This window comes from Salvia splendens, chromosome 7 (genome assembly GCF_004379255.2).
Source record: "Salvia splendens isolate huo1 chromosome 7, SspV2, whole genome shotgun sequence".
Classification (NCBI taxonomy): domain Eukaryota; kingdom Viridiplantae; phylum Streptophyta; class Magnoliopsida; order Lamiales; family Lamiaceae; genus Salvia; species Salvia splendens.
This window is the reverse complement of record NC_056038.1, coordinates 30,146,119-30,165,763: the sequence shown is the minus strand read 5'-3', so window position 1 is coordinate 30,165,763 and position 19,645 is coordinate 30,146,119. Positions and strand designations below refer to the sequence as shown.

Sequence of the window (19,645 nt, the reverse complement as noted above, 5' to 3'; positions counted from 1 at the left end):
AAGATACCTCAGTAACATTTGTAAGAGACGACACGCACATAGACAGACAAAACGCATATAGACAAATAAAAAGCACATAGAGACGAACAAAAACCAAGCAAACCAAATAAAGCACATTGACCGAACAGGACCCAAGACCGACTGACCGGACTGTCTCTTACAAATGGAACTTTTTGAGGTTGGAAACGTACCATGTTCGGGGTACTTGTGCTCCTGACACTTGAGTCAATTTGTAAGATCCTTTGCCGAGGACTTCTGACACCCGATATGGACCTTCCCAGGTGGGTTCGAGTTCGCCCAGCTTTTCTGCTCGGCTTACTTCGTTGTTTCTCAAGACGAGATCTCCCACTTGAAGTTGCAGCTTCTTCACCCTTTGGTTGTAATACCGGGCTACTTGCTCCTTGTACTTGGCTGCTTTTATGCAGGCCAATTCTCTTCTTTCTTCGGCAAGATCTAGTTCGGCTCTCATTCCGTCACCATTCATTTCTGAGGAGAAATTGAGTTCGGGGACTGGGTATGCCGATCTAAACCGGAATCACAGCTTCAGTGCCGTACACCATTGAGTTCGGCTCCGGTGTGACTTCGGTCATTCCGCCTGCCTCTGACTCCGGCTGCTGTGATTGCTATGCTTGATGGTGCCGAACTGATTGCTCGGCACTTTTAAGCGCAATCTGCGAACACACTTGCTCTTTTTCGATCACCTCGGATGACCGCTATCCCTCCTTTGATGGGGAAGGTGTTCGGCGAGGAAGCCTCTGATCGTTGTGATCGGGCTTCTTTTCGTCTCCTCTAGATGAGCTGTCTAAAGACCGTTTTCGACGGTCTGCCTCATCGGCTCGGGAGAACTGGTCCGCAATGTCCCACATCTCTTGAGCTGTTTGCGGACTGCATTCCACGAGCTTTCTGTAGAGAGCTCCGGGCAGGATTCCATTTTGGAATGCCGAAATGACAAGTAGATCATTGAGATTATCTACTTGTAGGCACTCCTTATGGAATCTCGTCAGGAAGTCGCTGATCTTTTCGTCGCGACCTTGACGTATAGAAAGCAGCTGAGCCGAAGTATTCCGGGCTTCCGCTTTCTGAAAGAACCTCCTGTGGAAAGCATCCATCAGATCTCGGTAGGATCTAATGCTGCCTTGAGGAAGGCTGTCGAACCACCTTCTGGCGTTCCCGATGAGCAGCTCGGGGAACAGCTTGCACATATGGACCTCATTGAGACCTTGGTTCGCCATATTATACTGATAGCGTCCCAGGAAGTCATGAGGATCCACGAGTCCGTCATAGGTTATCGACGGAGTTCGGTAGTTCTGTGGAAGGGGAGTTCGGGTGATATCGTCCGAGAACGGAGTCTTCAATGCTCCGTACATGGCGAACCCGACATCTCTTCGGTATGGAGGAGATGGAGATCTCCTGTGATTCCGGTACCGAGGAGGAACAGGAATGTGTCGGGGTTGAGGATTCTTCTTCCTGGAAGACACGGTACTACTGCGGTAGTGACTTTCATGTCTGGACGAGGAAGGAGAATCTACCGTTTTCGTCTTCGTCTGTTGGCTCTTTTGCAGGAAGGCTAAGAACTCATCCTGCTTCTCAGCCAAGAACAGCTTGACAGCCTCATTCAAATCAGGCTGCTGGGAAGACTCAGTGGGACGATTTTTGGAGCGGCTTGTTCCTTCGCCATGAGAACTGGTGGTGGATTTATCCCTAGGCTGTTTTCCAGACCTATGGGATGGATTGGCTTCCTCCTGGTTCTCACGGGCAGGAATACGGGTACTCTGCGATCTGGTATGCATTTTTTGGGTGGAAAAAATGGATCAAAAATTCGCTTTATCACAAATTTGGTTCTCTGTTTCCCACAGACGGCGCCAGTGATGAGTCCGCGAATTGTTGATGTTAGTAAATGCAGGAAAATACAGATCACGACACAGAGAATTTTACGTGGTTCGATTTACTGAGGTAAATCTACGTCCACGGGGAGAAATGGGGGCAGGTTTGTATTGCTTGATCTGGAATTACAGCTTACAACACAGACTTGCTATATGGTATTTTTCTCTAGAGAACTTCTAACCCCTTTCCATCAGATCTAAGTTCTATTTATACATTGAACTAAGATCGTGGCTTACATCATCACTCTAGGTCGTGGAGGTCGTGTAGGTCATGGCCTAAGATCGTGGCCTGAGTTGACGCCACGTGGTAGTGGGTATGTTGGAAGTCGTGGAAATCCTGCATGGGTCCACTAACTCCTTGTTCGGTCGAAAACTGAGACCGAACTGCTTTGGTTGCCGATCTGAGAGTAGAGCTTGATGCCGACCTAATAGCAGAGCTTGATTGGTTGGCTTTTGCCGAGCTGTAGGCTGAGGCCGAACTCTTACTGAGACCGAACTGCTTTGGTTGCCGATCTGAGAGCTTGGTGCCGACTTGAGAGCATAGCTTGATTGGTTGGCTTTTACCGAGCTGTAGGCTGAGGCCGAACTCTTTGGTAATGCCGAACTCATACTCTTCCTTGGGCTTTGGGCTGATGGGCCGTCACTGCTGTTGGGCTTGTTTAGTCCGTACCCCATCAGCCTAATTCCTAATTAACTAATGCACTACTAATTTTATTGTGGTTGAGATAAACCATATTAAGCATATGATAAGCTTTAAGCATCTTGAGCGTCACTTTCGGTTTGGGCGGCTACGACAATTTTCTTTTCTTTAAAAAAAGTTCGAATTTATTGAATCATTATAGTAATAAATTTTATATATTCCGGACAATAACTTTAGTTGAAATTTTGTGATGGAGTTGTCAGTGTTATTAGAGATGCCCACGGTTCCGGAATCAGCGGTTATGGTTTGGAAATTGCCAAACCAGAGCCGAATCGTGAGGGTGTTTCACGGTTATGGTTATGGTTATGGTTCCGGTTCCAAAACCGCCGAATCCGGTTCCGAACCGTCGGTTTCCGGCGGTTTTTTGTGGTTTCGGCTTAGTTTCACGGTTTTTCACGGTTCTGACGCCAGACTTGTTTACTTTAATAATCCTAAAGCTTTTGATCGTTTGACCAATATCTGAATGATTTGTTGTGTTGTTACAAGACTTATTAAGAGATGAGTAACAGTAATGTAGGGGAGTGATCAATTGTTAACTCATCATTTAATTGCTAACTACAACTAATTTATGACCATAAGATTTTAAAAATCTTGTGGTCTACAATTTGTCATGGGTAATTTCGTTTTTCATTTTTTGATATTAAAAAGATAATAGCAACTATCAAATTTAGGGTTTAGAAACACAATGTCAATATAGTGTATGAAATACATCAACACAAAGACATGACAATGCCAATACAATTTCATATTGACATTATACAAAGCATCGTATTGACATATTATGTGTCATGTATTGATATAAAACTGTTAATGAAATTTATGAAAATTTTTTAAATTCTTTTCAAATTTTGACATTAGAACATATGCAAGTAAGATCACGTTAGAATACTTATGAAATTATCTTTAATTTGATATATGTTGTGCGAAAAAATAATTTAAATTGAGAAAGTTATATGTGTTTTAAAGTTATGGGATATTTTTCAAAAGTTAGTTACAATTATTTTGTTGTAAATTGACCTTAATACCTTATTGACATTTTTTGTTGATTTTCCGGAGCTGATGATATATGCTCTTGATTTGAATATCTAATGACTATTATTTAATTGTAATTAGTAATTAAATATTGAGTTTAAGTATTGAGTTAGTAATATAACACTCCATTAGTAATGTATAACTAGAAATGTTTAACACCTTAGGTTAAATAATCAGGATGTTTGAGACTAAACCCTAAGTGTGAGTTCAATAGATCATATGATATGTTAGGCGTTATATGCTAATGATGCAGAATTGTTCCAGTGTTTTATCCATGGTTTGATTACTTATTGTTATATTTGAGATCATCCTAGTACGACTTGAATTATAATTGGATTAATTGAATCGTCGATAAAAATCAATACCCTAGAATTCCTTTCTTTAATTGATCCACTCAGTTTACTACTTCATCCGTCCCATACAAATATAAATATTTTTCTTTTCCATTCATCCCATAAAAATATAAGCATTTTCATTTATAAAAAATTGTCAGCAGTGCATTACCCATATATATCAATTTATGTACAACTTATACCATACTAGGGCCCACTATTATAATTCATTAAACACTAATAATAATATGGATCACACTATCCATTATCACTACTTTTAACTACTCTTCTCATCATCTCTCTTACTTGTCAATTGTACATTAATTTATATGTTGTCCCAAATGTTCATAACTTTATGGAACGAAGGGAATATTTATTATCCTTTTTTATTTATGTTCAATTAGCTAAAACAAACCTTCAACTTATGTGGTCTAGATAGTGCATGAGATTTAAGTTAGTAGTAGTAGTACTTAGAAGCTAAATATTAGTCATCCTTGATACGATACGTGTACATACATTTAGCTATGCTGGAATAACATTTTCCAACTAGTACAATATTATTTCAGTGAATAAAAGATAAGTACTTATATGTCCCATTAAATATGAAACATTTGGTTTCATATTTAACTAGCATTCACCTCCTCTTTCTTACTTTACCATATCATTCTCCTCATCTCTCTTACTTTACCAATTTTGTCTTAATTCCCGTGCCATATTCATTGCCCATATTTTTATGGGACGGAGGAGTATTATTTTTATAAAACAAATGCAGAAAAGTCAACGGGACTTCTAATGACGGACAAAGGAAGTACTACTAAACAAAATGAGAGTGAAATAGAACTTAATTAAGTATTTTAGAGGAATTTTTCAATCAAATAAAATTTGGATATAATTAAAAAGTTTCTAGGTAACATTTATTTTTTATTATACTCCACTAAACAGTTAGCGACTTAGACCATTTTCAATGATTCTTTAAGATCCAAAACTCATCTTTTTGGATTTTTGTATTAAATATACTTCCTCCGTCTAATAATAGGAGTCCTATTTAGTTTGAGCACGAATTTTAAGAAATGTAAAGAAAAATAGGTTGAATAAGTTAGTGGCATATGAGTCTCATTTATATATTAGTTTTGTAATAAAATATGAGTGGAACAAGTTGGTGGAATGTGAGGTCTACTTACAATTTATAGTAAAAGTAAAATAAGCTCTTATTATGGGATGAACGGAAATGACAAAATAGGACTCTTATTGTGGGACATAAGGAGTATCCATGTTTTGGGTTTACAGTAAAATAAAAACAAATGACTTTTTAAAATTTAAATTTAGTGGAAATGATTGAAAATTTCAATTGGATATGACATTTACATTGAAATGAAGCCAAGCCTTGGTCGGCACCAGGCCCAGATCCCCCTTACACAGATGTCCTCCGCCCGAGAGGGCCTGCACTCCAGGCGTCCAGACTCCAGCGCTAGTTTTGGGCTATTTATTTTATTGTTGGGCTACTTTTTAATTTTGGGCTATAAAAATAATTATGGGCCTGGCCTTGACTATTTCTATTTACTGTGTATACATCCGTCTTTCTAGTTAAATTTTAAACAAATGGCTTATATTTACAAACCTATATTCAGTCATTTCTTATTAAAGTATCTACTAATTTTTCAATTAATTTGAAGAGATATTGTTTACTTTTACTAGTAAATTGAGGCTTTGAACTTTATTTAATCATTTGATTCAGAATTACAATTTTAGAAAGTATATATGATATTGATATATGAATTATAATTTATGTTATATGACATATATGAATTTGATAATATAGATTTATTAAACTTTTATTCTTTACAGGTGTCATCCGAGATTTCATAAAAATTGTAATGATATAAAACAGTACTCCCTCCGTCCCAAATAATTTGTTCCATTTTTTCATTTCAGTCCGTCCCATATAATTTGTGTCATTTCACTTTTTACCATTTTTTGTAGTGACCACATATTCCACTAACTCATTCCTACTCACATTTTATTATAAAACTAATATATAAAAGTAGGACTCACATTCCACTAACTTTTTCAAGTTACTTTTCATTACATTTCTTAAAACCCGTGCCCGTCAAAGTGAGACGAATTATCCGGGACGGAGGGAGTACATAATATTAAATAATACTCCGTCACATACCTTATTTCAATATAATAACACATTATTCTTTACAGGAGTATTTACTATTATTATTTAAAATTCGGCACCGAATTATTCTAATTTTTGATCCGTCTCACATACCTTATTTCAGTATAATAACACATTAGTTTAATTAAAATTGAAGAGCAAATTGCATTAATAGTTTATCTAGCCGCGTAATATATAGGGAAGTTAAATTATAAAGTCTATAAACTGGCAATAGAATTACCAAAAATTACCAAATTATAACTCGTGGATTTAATTGTAAACAAGATATAGTATATGGACTGTTTCACCCTGCTCAAATTCATATTTATTCAACAAATGGTTAATTTCTACGCATCTACATCAATTTTTACTTCAACTTGTAATTTTACTTTATTCAATGAAGTTTGTCCGATCTGCATCAAATTAAAACCGTCTGATTACATGAAGACAAAAGTCTAATGTATGAAATTAAATTCATGTGTACTCGCACCGGTCCACATTAAATGTCTTATATTTGATCGGTGCGAGTTTTAAAAATTTATTTGACTTTATTAGTAAAAGTGGATAGGATAAGTTAGTGAAACGTGAGTGAGAATAAATTATTAGAATATAGAGTCCACTACCAAAAGAAGTAAAGTGAAATGAGACATTTATTGGTGACCGTCCAAATTAGGAAATATGAGATATTTAATGGGAATGGAAGGGTGTAATTCTTAATATTTCGTCTATAGTTAATAATTTTATTTTCATTTTGAACTGCCCACTTTTATGATAAAGTTATCTCTTTAATGAGACGTATAAAGCCACAGTTACTTTTTCTCTATATTTATATTTTACTTTATCAATTTGGTATATTTAGTCTATATATTTTACTATTTGTATATTTGCGGTTCACATATTTTAAAAATATCATATCACATCTTTGAATTTTGATGTATTCCCTCCATTTTATAAAAATATGAACGTTTAAAATAATGTGGATTTAAATCAAAATTAGTAAAATAAGAGAGATATAGAAAACCTCCCTTTCATAAAAATATGAACTTTTAAAATAACGTGGATTTAAATCAAAATTAGTAAAGTAAAGTAAGAGAGATATAGAAAAAAAATATGTTAGTGAAAAATAAGTCTCACTTCAATAGAGAGAAAGAAATTCCTAAAATAGAAAATTTCTAATTTTATGGAATGAACTAAAAACAATAATTTTTATTTTTAGGGGATGGTGGGAGTAATATATTTGGAGTGACTGTGCTATTTCATGACTTTTTTGATCTTTTTATATTGTTGTTCACTTGGTAGATAATTTAGTCAATTCATCTTAAATGAAACATCATCTCTCTTCTCTCTCACGCACACATAATTACAATTAAATAGAAAATAAACCTTAACATGAAATATAAACTAAAGAGGACATATTCCTGAGCGAGAGAGATTATGTAAAAACAGTAATTGGATAAGCCTTCTTAAAATTTGAGTGAAGTGGAGTTTGTGTTGCATCACTCTCACAGCTACTACTTAGTTCGATAATCTCCCAACCAAAGAAGTGATTAGTCATAGTCCCTCCCAATGCTGCTCTATTAGTGTTGATGCAATCTTTTGGCCATCGAGATTAATGAATAAATATTTAGTAATTTAACTGAAATGAGAATAAAATAGATAAGTAAAATGAGAGAATCAATTAAGTAAAATAAAAGAGAAAATTAAGTGATAGAGATTGTGTATTGGAATTTATTAAAAGAGGATTTAACTCAATTGTAATTCGATGACAAAAAAAAATACAACTCAACACTTATTGTATGTGTGTGTGAAAGAGAGGGAAAAGGAAAAATGAGGAGAACAAGAGAGAAAATTAAGTGATAGAGATTGTGTATTGGAATTTATTAAAAGAGGATTTAACTCAATTGTAATTCGATGACAAAAAAAAATACAACTCAACACTTATTGTATGTGTGTGTGAAAGAGAGGGAAAAGGAAAAATGAGGAGAACAAGAGATAAGAAGAGAAAAGGTTTGATGAAAGATAAATTAAGATGATATCTCATTTAATACATAATTGACTAAAATAACAATCAAGATAAAAAAAAATTCAAAATCAAAAGTAAATGTATAAAAGTATTTCTGACTATATTAAATCGAAAAGTTCACATATTTAAAAAAGGAGGATGAAAATATATTCAACTAGCAAAGCAGTTATAGGAATTAAATTAGAATTTTGTCTTTATATTATTACAATAAATGAATATTGTTGATAGTGACGAGAAAAAGATGCTCGAGTTTACGTTAGAGAAGAGGAGTATCGCATTGGTGCAGTGTGGTGGAGCTGAAGAAGGAAGGGGCAGCCCCTTCTTCTTCTCCCACAGCCACGATTACCACATGCAGTGGTGAAAGAAAACGTAAACCCGACAATTTTCCCAACTACCTCTCCTTGTCTCCTCTCTCTTTATTCTGCAATCGCTCTTCCTTCCTCATTTGACATTCCCCATTTTCTGAGTAAATCACTGCACCACTCATAAACTCAATCAACCACTCTCTTCTTTCTCTCTTTCCCTCTCCCATGTCTCTCACTTCCTGCGACAGTCTCATTCCGCATTGGGATTGGTACAGCAACAAAAAGTCACGGCCTTTGACACCCGCGCCTTTCTTGGGTGTTGGCGCTGATACCAAAAAAACACCCCCCAATTTAAAATTGGGATTTTCAGATTGTCGGCCTGCTTGCTTGAATTTCAAGATTCGGAGGGAATGGACGCTGAGGGCAATCACTCCTGTGGATGATGAGGTCCCTACAACGCAGCAAGTTGCTCAAGTGCCCACTGAGATTGCTCCTTCAACTCAGTTTCACAATAATTTTAACTTCCTCCCAAGTTAGTCAATTCCCATTTTTTACAGTAATCATCTGGTGTTGCTGAATTTTTTATTGTGTCTGGGTGAAAGATGAGTAAATCGGGAAACGTTGAGACAATTTAATTTTTATTTTTATTTTTTTTACCGTTGTTAATTAATTACGGGGGAAGTATTTGATTCGGTGAAAATTTGAGTATTGAATTTTAATTTGATTAAATTTTGGGAAGTATTGACAACGACGGATATTATATCTAAATTCGTGAAGTATATGACGATAAAGATGGAATCTTGCTCGATTTGATAGGTGTCATTTTACCATGTGGTGTTTCTAATACAAAGTCGAGTTTGTGAGTTTAAAAGTGTTAGAGATGAGCAGATGTTTTGAATGTTTCCTTTCCGCCATGTCCCACCCACACCGTTGTGATTCCAATTTGATTTCTTTCACGAGCATGCTTTAAAGGAGAATCGTTATATATATTCTACCCTGCTGTATGCAACTTCACGAGTGACCTAATTATGTTTTCTTGTGCCCCTCTGTTTGCAACTTGACGAAAGTGTTTTGATTGTAGAACCATTGTCTGCAACCACTCCTTCTAGTGATGGTGCAAACTATCGTGTTGCTTATCAGGTGCGTAACAAGTAATTCTGCTATATGTATTGGTAATTTTGGCATGTTTTGCTAAGAGCAAGCTGCTTGTATTGCCAGGGGATTCCAGGAGCGTATAGTGAGACGGCTGCACTTAAAGCATTCCCACAGAGTGTGACTGTCCCATGTAAAGAATTTGAGGCTGTCTTCAAGGTTAGATGTTTCTCAAAATACTTCTCTGATATCATATTATCTGCTCAAACCTTTGTATAGCTGACTTCCGTTTTCAGGCAGTTGAGAGGTGGTTTGTAGACAGAGCTGTGCTTCCAATCGAGAATTCTGTTGCAGGAAGCATCCATCGTAACTATGACTTGCTACTTCGTCATAGGCTTAGCATAGTGGGGGAAGTTCAGTTGAGGGTCAATCACTGTCTTCTTGGATTGCCTGGGGTTAGGAAGGAGGAGTTAAAGCATGTCGTGAGCCATCCGCAGGTCATCTATACCCTTCATGTCTTTTACATGCATGCAGTCCAAAGTGATTTGTATTGTGGATAAGTAATTAAATAATTCTCAATCTAAGTACTCGGATCCTAATCATACCATCATGACAATATTACTTTATCTATGTGCAAGATAAGATATTTATGGCACCATACCGATTGTTCTATTTACTTGAGCATAATGAATGACTAAAGTGTGGTGGTTATAGGCACTTGCGCAGTGTAAAATAATTCTTAATGAGTTGGGTGTTACCGAGGTCAATGCAGTTGATACAGCTGTTGCCGCTCAGGTAACTTTTCCTTAGTTTTGTGCTCTTTTGCAATTTAGTTTAGTCACATCAGCATCAAACACAGATGGTAGGCTCTGAAGGTCTGAGAGAGACAGGAGCAATTGCAAGTGCTCAAGCTGCGGCTATCTATGGACTTGATGTTCTCGAAGAAGGAATACAGGTGAGGTTCTGAGTGATCCTGTATAAATGTAGTTTCAGTTTTATTAAATGCTTTGGCTCATGTTCCTGGTTTTTTTTAACTCGTGGATGTTGCCTTAATCTTTACTTTGGCTGTGTTGTTTGTTGTTTCCCAAGCATGTTATACTTCCACTGTTTATAAAAGGATTCTTACAGAAGGCAACTTAGCTATAGGGTTGGACACTGTGTCTTGTGTTTGCATGAATGTGAAGTGCTTTATACGCTTGTGCAATAAGATGTGACTCTACTGTTTGAACCTTCTACTGTAAATTCTGAAACATCATTCTGCTGACTCCTTGAGATCTGCAGAAGCAGGCAGTATATAATTGAAATGAATTACAGAAGAGATTTCATGGATTGTTGCCTAATATTTGAAGATATGTAACTGAAACTCATAATAGATGCACTGTTGTTTACTATAAATGCTGTAAGCTCGTGCACAGTTAAAATGCAGCGTTTTGGTATAGCTTTTTTGACATGATACCACTGCATACATTGTCTATGTAATCAGTAAAATTAGCTTTAGAGATTTCGCTTGGAACATGCACGTTAGAGTGTTAATGTAAAAGTTAATGTCAGTGACAGATATAGGAAACGGAATTCAGGGGGTCGGAATTTTCCTGTCACTGCATACCACTAAGATGTCATTCAATCAATCACCTCTCAGTTATTTCACAACTCCGACGTAACATAAATGTGACCATCACGGATCCTCAAAAAAAGATAAAAGTAATCAAATTTGAGTTAAACTACAACTGAAGTTTTGTCTAACAATTCGACACCAATTTTACCTTAAATAACAGTCTTCCTGATTCCAGCTGCAAGTCATATAGTATTACTCTAGCCATAATCCAATAACTATCACCCAAACTATGAGCAACTCTAGCATGGCCATAGATCAACTCAAAAACTATAGAGTTAGAATTGAATTCACATAAGCGAAATTCTGATTTCAAGTATACTATTCTTTAACACAGTTAGACATCAACACCAAATCATGCTCGTTCTCAACTTCTCATGGCTAACCTGATACAAATTTAGATTACAAATCCATGCTAGCCAGTTAGCACTAACGGCTGGAAATGGAAGACTAGGTTGTTAATGGAGATAATAAATTGCAACGGCGGTTATAGCTCATGGAGTAGTGGCCAGCGGTTACTGCCAATGCAATCAATTATTAAGCATTATCCTTGTATTATTTTGCAATTCCAAGTAGAAGAGTCCTATATAATGGTCACTTAGATTAGAGAAAAGGATGTTATGTCTTGAATTTAGTAAAAGGGAAGTAATATACCGTAGGGCTTCGTTAAAGGAGTGATCTAGCAAGAGGATTATCTTTTGCATGGGGTTCGTTCCCCCGCATCTCCACCCGTTTGTTAGAGAAAAGAGGTGAGGAAAGCCGACAACCAACAATACGAACAGAAAATATAGTTGATATTTAAATTGAACAAAGTATAGTTGATATATAAATTGGAACAAAACAAAAGATAATCATCTTGCGTGGCCACTCCCATAACGAGGCCCTATGGTATATTACCGTCCTTTTACTAAATTCAGAACTCAACATCCTTTTCTCTAATCGAAGCGACCATATATAGGACTCTTCTACTTGGAATTGTGAAAGAAAGACAGATGATAATTAATACTCCTTTTGTCCCTCACTTTCCTCTTTGGTATGTCTCAATTTTATGCAATGTTGTTTGACGGTGAGAGTATTATTGATTGCATTGGCAATAACCGTTGCCCATTACTCCATGATATATAACCACCGTTGCAATTTATCATTCTCCGTTAACAACTTACTCTTCCACTTCCAACCGTTAGTGGTAATTGTCTAGCATGGATTGTAATCTAAGTGTGTATCATAACCCCACACCCTCCCTTGCCCACAACTCATGCAATGTTATTAAATATCTGCCATGGCGCCGCCGTGGCGCTATTGCATGGCAGGTTTAAAAGAAAACACGTCATGAAATGATACGATAGAAAATGCAAAGAGATGGATATCACCTCATTAGAGAAAAAAGTTTTCACATTGAATAGAAAGTGATTCCTACTTCCAATCTATTCATTTGCTTGGTATGATTGAATAAAGGAGAGAATGGAATGAAAATGCAAAGGAATTGTCATTTCATTCATATATTCAATCCATTCCGCCCTCAATGCATTCCATCGTACCAAAGGGTTCTTAGGGTTTTATTTTAGAATCCCATCGCCGCACCACCTAGCTTCTAATATAATATTTTAATTGACAAACCAACCTATTATTATATCTACTTGGCAGATTCATTTGAAAAAGAGAAATAGGCTCGAGCATCAAAAGATACATGAATTGGTTTATGTGAAATATAACATAAAATTGCATGAGAGGTGCGACCTTAGAGATTCAACTGATCCTATTTCGCTCAATGATATTGATGAGTGTAACGAGTGGTTAGTTGGAGAGTTGGATGACGCTGATGATCAAATGATGACCTATAAGACCATAACCCTTGCAGTTTATTTCATTTTAGCACCAATCACCAATGGCAACACTCTTCTTTCGTGTCAAGAGTTCAAAATTTCTTAACTTTATAAATCTTTAAAACAATTGCATCATTTGTGTCCCTGAACGAAACAAAAAACCTAAATGAAAATATTAATAAGCCCGAATTTGTTATTGAAATATCGTGACTCTATCCATAGAAAAATAATTACTCCTTCGTTCCGCCATTAGGATTCCCGGTTTACTATTTTAGTCTGTCCGCCATTAGGAGTCTCTTTGCACTTATACTATAAATGGTAGGTAGATCTCAGTGGCGGACGCATGATTTTGACGTTAGGGGATCCAATTCTAGGATATTTTTTTAAATGTCGGTGTTGCCGAAAGTTGTGACATTATAAAGAATTAAAGATGCGAAGGAGATGAGTAGTGAGATAAAAATAATTAATAATATGGAAACTAGAGTTTAGAGATATTTATGCATTTAATATTATTAATTATGAATAATTTTTTAAATAAGTAAGTCATGAAGTAGGAGTACAAAACATAAACTTTATTTTTCATAATAGTGCATCATAGCAAAAAACATCAGGGAAATTGCTAAGTGTAGTGACTAGCCACTAGAGCTGATGAGGTAATATGGATATACTATGAATATATATAGTATAAATTGTGAAATAGTTAGGGGTTCCATGGGACCTCAAGGCTCTTGATAGGTCCGCCACTGGGTAGACCCCACAATCCACTCACATTTTATTATAAAACTAATATATAACACTATCTTTTTCAACCAACTTTCCTTTATATTTCTTAAAACTCGTGCCAAACTCAAATGGGACTCCTAATGGTGGACGAAGGGAGTATTTGAAACGAGAAGGGTTGGGGCGGAGGCAGAGCTATCGTGGGGTCGGCGGCGGAGATACCGTTGGTTGGTGGATGAATTAATGGAGTTTTTCCGACAGCACCTATGACCAGTGGTGGGGTCCATTGACCCTGGCCGACCGCACCTATACATGTTACTCCACTAGTTAATGTTATAGGTAAACATGGTGTACCTTAAATGAGTGTGCTGAATTTGGGCCCTTTGAAAGAAGTGAAATTCCTTAATTCATCCTGCCTCCTTAGGAGATGAATATACTGATTCATCCTTTCCTCGCCAGTCACCACGCCTTAGAACCTGTCTACCTCCTCTACCGGCTATCATAGACATATTACGTTGATTTTAAAGCACGTGTTAGGATACTTTTGTGACAATGTCTAAACATTAGGCATCGGAATGTCACAATTTAAATGTTGGGGCAATATTTAATATTATCCCCTTTTTAAGACAAATTTTCCAACTAATTTTCAGATATTCGTCCAGTTAATAAAAGTTTCCAAAAATTTTATTTGTAAGGCTTCTTGTTTAGGCTGACAGCACTTGTTCCATCTTACTTATTCTGTTTGTTCATTTCGTCCAGTTAAATTAGAATAAGCACTATAATTATGTGACAGCTTTTTATTTAATTCCGTTCATTGATCCAAAAAAACAGGACAATTCCTACAACGTAACCCGTTTTATGATACTTGCAAGGCAACCTATAATCCCAGGAAGAGAGGGTTCTTACAAGGTAGTACTTTTTCTTTATTTAAGCACATGTCCTGCTTCCTGTTATAAAGAGTTTGTTTTTGTACAGACGAGCATTGTCTTCACTCTGCAAGAAGGGCCAGGAGCTCTATTCAAGGCGTTAGCGGTGTTTGCTATGAGGGGCATTAATTTATCAAAGGTAATTGTAGAACCGATTTTAGCAGCTCCTTTCGGTTATACTTTAATGTTTACAGATAGTTTTAATTTGTTATTACAGATAGAGAGCCGCCCACAGAAAATGTGGCCATTGTGGGTTGTTGATGACTCAAAAAAACAACGTGCCAAGTAAGTGTGTTTGTATATCCAAGTTTATTGTATGCCAAATGAGAATCCATAGTGGATGTATTAATTGAGTCGAGGCCATGGCAACATTAGCAGAAGTTGACAATGTGATTTCTGGCTTGTCATAAGATGCTTCTAATTTGGTGATTACTTTTATGAGCCTTATTTGCATTCTATATTCATATGTAGGAGACTTGATTGCATAAGATCAAATTGATCCTGTGGTTCTATTCGGTAAATTTTGAAAGAGGACATAAGTTTCCGTCTGCTAAATATACTTGGATTGTTTTACTTATTTGGTCCTGCAGGACATGCCATACTTTACTATTTTTTTATGCTTATAAATGAGATAATCCACATGCAGATACTTTGAGTATTTATTTTACATCGACTTTGAAGCTTCGATGGCAGAGCATCGTGCCCAATATGCACTGGCTCATCTTCAGGTTTGTGTTCTACTAGTCATCTTTGTTATTTGATTTGAAGTTTGTAGGTAAATTAATATAAAAGAGAAGAAAGAAAAGTTTGTGAGAGTATAATCTTGTTTTGTTGCAAGTTTTAAACCCACCCTTTCTGCCTCTTGGTTGCAGGAGTTTGCACGGTATATTCGGGTACTTGGTTGTTATCCAAGGGATATGATGTGAATGAAGGTGGGCAGCCCTCTGTCATTGCTAGATTTTGTTTATGTTTGTACATAACCATTAATCAGCCACCAAGACAGTTTCTGGATGCAAACAGGCGTCCAATACCCCTTTTCTTATTATTATCTTCCATCATAGGTTTCATTTTTCATAGATAAAGGTCCTTTAATATGCAACTTTTTTACTTTGTTACTTGTAAATGAACCACAGTTATTATATACATGCCCGAGTTCAGTTTATACATGTTTTGGCTTAATTATATTTGCTACTGCTGATCCGTGTTCTGTAACATTCAAGACATGTGGGGTTAAAGTGAACGAAACTTTCAAAACAAAACAATTCACCCTCTTTTACCAGTATTCCAAATTTGTTTTTTGAGATCATTTTAGTTCCAAGAATCAAGAAACCACATAATTCCAGTTGATGAGCCATGCAATAAAATCCGAGCTGCATAGACTTGTCTGGAATAGAATTGAGGAAATTATACAGGCGTTTGAGTGTGAAGTTAGAAACATCACATAGGCCTTCCATTTGATAGTAGCAGGTGTGTGTGTGTGTGTGTGTGTATGTGCAAGTGTGTGCATGTGTGTGTATATGTGCAAGTGTGTGCAGGTGTGTGTATATGTGTGTGTGTTTTGTGTGCAAGTGTGTGTTTTGTGTGCAAGTGTGTGTTTGTGTGCAAGTGTGTGTATATTTGTGTGGGTGTGTGTTTGTGCAGGTGTGTGTGTGAGTGTGTGTATATTTGTGCAGGTGTGTGTGTGTGTGGATGTGCAAGTGTGTGTGTGTATATGTGTGTGTTGGGTGTAAAAGTGCAATTTTATTATTACTAGTATTACACCCGCACAGTCCATTTTATTTTCTTCAAATTATGAAATGATTTTTTAAATTAGAAACAATAGTGAATTTAATTTTTACTATAATTTTTTAATAAATATGATGCATACTTAATTAAAGTAGATGTGAATGGAAATTTATTTAATTACTGAGAATCAAGAAACGGAAAAAATAAAACATTCAAACAACATAATTAATCTCATTAATCAATTAATACTCTTATTCCCATTACATTATTGATTACTCCATTTGTTAATTATTTTTAGGAATGTAAAAAATTCAAAAATACATTTATGTATGGTGCATATTAAATGACCCACTATACTCATCAATCCTATTACATTATTGATTATTTTTGTTATAAATCTCTTCGATCTGAATACTCACTTTTCTTATTCCTAATTGTTACTCCTTATAATAAAAAACGTTTGGATTAAATAAATGAATTTGAATTGGCATTAAAATTAAATAGAAGTGTGACGAATGGATTTGCTACTGTTATCATTTTTTATGTTATCATTCATTCATAATGAAAATGGAGTCCGTCTCTTTTCAAAACTTTATTAGAAGTCGAATTAATTTTAAAGAGACGTTAGAATCAAACATCAAATAGTAAATTTGTAGGAGTATTCACTTAAACCTATATTAAATTTAGCCTTCAAATATCTTTTCATTTCCACTCCACTAATTAATATAAAATAAATACATAGTTTTATTTCTCTCATTTTATTAAAAAAATTATAATGACAAACTTGTTATATTCTCCAAAACTCCACAAAAATTATTTTCATTTTATATAGTTTAAAATTTAAAAATTAAGCAATGTAGTACGTTAGGAGACACTATAAATAGAGTAACACCATACAACAAATATAGGCCGTTAGATCTCTTATATGGACACCTAGGATTAAATTTTGTTAATAGAGTGCAGATTGCAGTCTACCTTATTCGAAATTGCATGCGTGGGCATTTTAGTCATTTCTGGAAATTTGAAGTTGATTCAAATTTGGAATATCCTCCAAATTTAGCGCGACTCTCTATCCTCCAAAAAATAAAGTATAAACTGCAAAATCATCGTGGTAACATTGCAATAGTCAATGCATAGCACTTCAATTTGGTATTGTTTCATAAAACTACATTTGGAACAAAAAAAATTTAAAGTAATATGTAAACTGCAAAATCGTTGTGGTAACACTGCAATCTGGTATCGTTTCATAAAACTACATCAGAAACATGAAATTCCGATTTTGCCCCTTAGCTTTTTAAAATGATTAAACTTAATTAAAATTAGTTGCCACATGGCAGGTTGAGAATCACACGCTCTTTATATCTAAAAGCCTAAAATGGTGGTATGGTATTCGTGTTACAATAAAAGGGTTGTCACATTAATACATCCCATTAAGCAATTAAACATAGTATAAATAGATATACTCCATACCGGGATTTAGCCTATAACAAAAAAACATTGAGAAAATTTACAAATAATACCATACAATCACATGACAAGGATTTAGCCTATAACAAAAAAATTTACAAATAATACCATACAATCACAGCCTATAACAAAAAAACATTGAGAAAATTTACAAATAATACCATACAATCACATGGTTTGTCAAACCTGAAATTAAATTAAATTATGTATTGTCAATTTTATAAAGGATTATAAAAAATAAACTATTATTATAAAACAACATTCACAAAAACATATAAATAAAAATGAATTTGTCAATATAATAATTATCCATTAGTAGAGGATAAAAAATACAAATTATTGTTTAATTTTCTATTTTACTATAAAATATAAAATCCAAAACCCCTAAACCGTAAATCCTAAACTTATATCATAACGATTGAAAAAAAATCTTTTGGACTTCCCTGACTTATGACATAATTTTATAGCGATTATATGACATATTAATTTCTTCCAAATCTCCCATTTCCCTTTTATATATGTATAACTAGTATCACGTCCGATCGAGAGCGATGCATAATCTATTTTATTTTCTTTACATTTATTTAATATTGTGAAATAAATTTATGAAACGATACACAATATTGAAATCTAAAATCATAAATGCACACAAAAAAAGTATTATAAAAAATAGAAAATCAAACGACTTTCGTGCACACGAACATGAAAGTTTAGATTATACTCCTATCAGATATCCAAGGTTAATTAAAAATGATAAATGGTTCGGCTAGGCGCCATTGTGGATGCTCTAAAGTCAATCTCGGCCATAGGACGAACGTGCTGACTCCAATCGGCTTCGATCCTAGAATACGTCCACATTCAACGAACCTGCATACGCCTCCATCGTTTTTACCTCCTATATACTCCCTCCGTCCCCGATTAAGAGTCGCTAATTTCCATTTCGGGACGTCCCCCATTAAGAGTCACTCTTCCACTTACCATTTTTGGACATCAAAATTACCCTTCATGTTTAGCAAAATTTACAAGAAATGCCATTACTTACCCTCTCAACTTCCATTTTTTGGACATCAACTCCCTCACTCTCGATTCAACTCTCTCTCTCTCACTCTCACTGTCGACTCTCTCTCTCATTAATCCTCCCACCCTATCCCCCTCTGCCTCACTCAGTCTCTCTCTCTCTCTCTCATTAATCCTCTCACCCTCTCCCCCTCTGCCTCACTCAGTCTCTCTCTCATTACGACGCAATTGGTCGTCGGTCCGTGGTTCACGGTGTTCCACTGTTCATAGGCGACGACGGGGCTGAAGGGCCGACACCTCCCGATTTGGTTTTTTACGGATCTGAAACTGAAGCTCGGTCCGACGCTCTCGACGGACCTGAAACCGAAGCTCCGGCTATGGGTTTCGACGGATCTAAAACTGCAGATCCGTCCGAGGGCTTCTACGGTTCTGAAACTCTACCTCCGTCCCCATTACTCGACGGATCTGACACCGAAGCTCCGGCTAAGGGTTTCGATGGATTTGACACTCAACCTCCCTCCGTGGGCTTCTACGTTTCTGACAGTCTACCTCCGTCCCCATTAACCAATGGATATGAAACCGAAGCTCCGGCGGGGGGCTTCGACGGATCTGAATTTTGGTTTTCCCTCTCTATTTTTTGGCGAGTATGAATTTGACTGTGCACTTTTGTTTTTCCATTCAATTTTGCAATGACAGTGCAAGTTGATGTTGAAATTGGCTATTCAATTTTTTTTTTCATTCAATTGGCTAATCACGTTGACAGTGAAATTGGCTCTTCATTGCAATAATAGTGCAATTTTTTTCCATTCAATTTTGCTAACATAAGA

At 35.8% G+C, this 19,645-nt stretch overlaps 1 protein-coding gene across 1 annotated transcript; it reads left to right on the top strand.

Annotated features, from left to right (window-relative positions):
* Positions 1-8,373: 8,373 nt before the first annotated feature.
* Positions 8,374-15,769, top strand: LOC121810276 (arogenate dehydratase/prephenate dehydratase 1, chloroplastic-like). The gene is made up of 11 exons (XM_042211051.1): positions 8,374-8,968; positions 9,518-9,576; positions 9,655-9,747; positions 9,825-10,025; positions 10,243-10,323; positions 10,388-10,483; positions 14,515-14,592; positions 14,659-14,748; positions 14,827-14,894; positions 15,256-15,337; positions 15,482-15,769. The coding sequence occupies exons 1-11, from the start codon at positions 8,662-8,664 to the stop codon at positions 15,533-15,535; spliced, it is 1,209 nt and encodes a 402-aa protein (XP_042066985.1). The 5' UTR covers positions 8,374-8,661; the 3' UTR covers positions 15,536-15,769.
* The last annotated feature ends 3,876 nt before the right edge of the window (positions 15,770-19,645 follow it).

What these genes read in the sequence shown, in the direction of transcription:
- LOC121810276 (XM_042211051.1), top strand. Translation starts at nt 8,662, where the DNA reads ATGTCTCTCACTTCCTGCGACAGTCTCATTCCGCATTGGGATTGGTAC. An exon ending in ATACAGCTGTTGCCGCTCAG is followed by an intron (nt 10,324 to 10,387) that starts GTAACTTTTCCT and finishes CATCAAACACAG; the next exon opens with ATGGTAGGCTCTGAAGGTCT. An exon ending in GGGGCATTAATTTATCAAAG is followed by an intron (nt 14,749 to 14,826) that starts GTAATTGTAGAA and finishes TTGTTATTACAG; the next exon opens with ATAGAGAGCCGCCCACAGAA.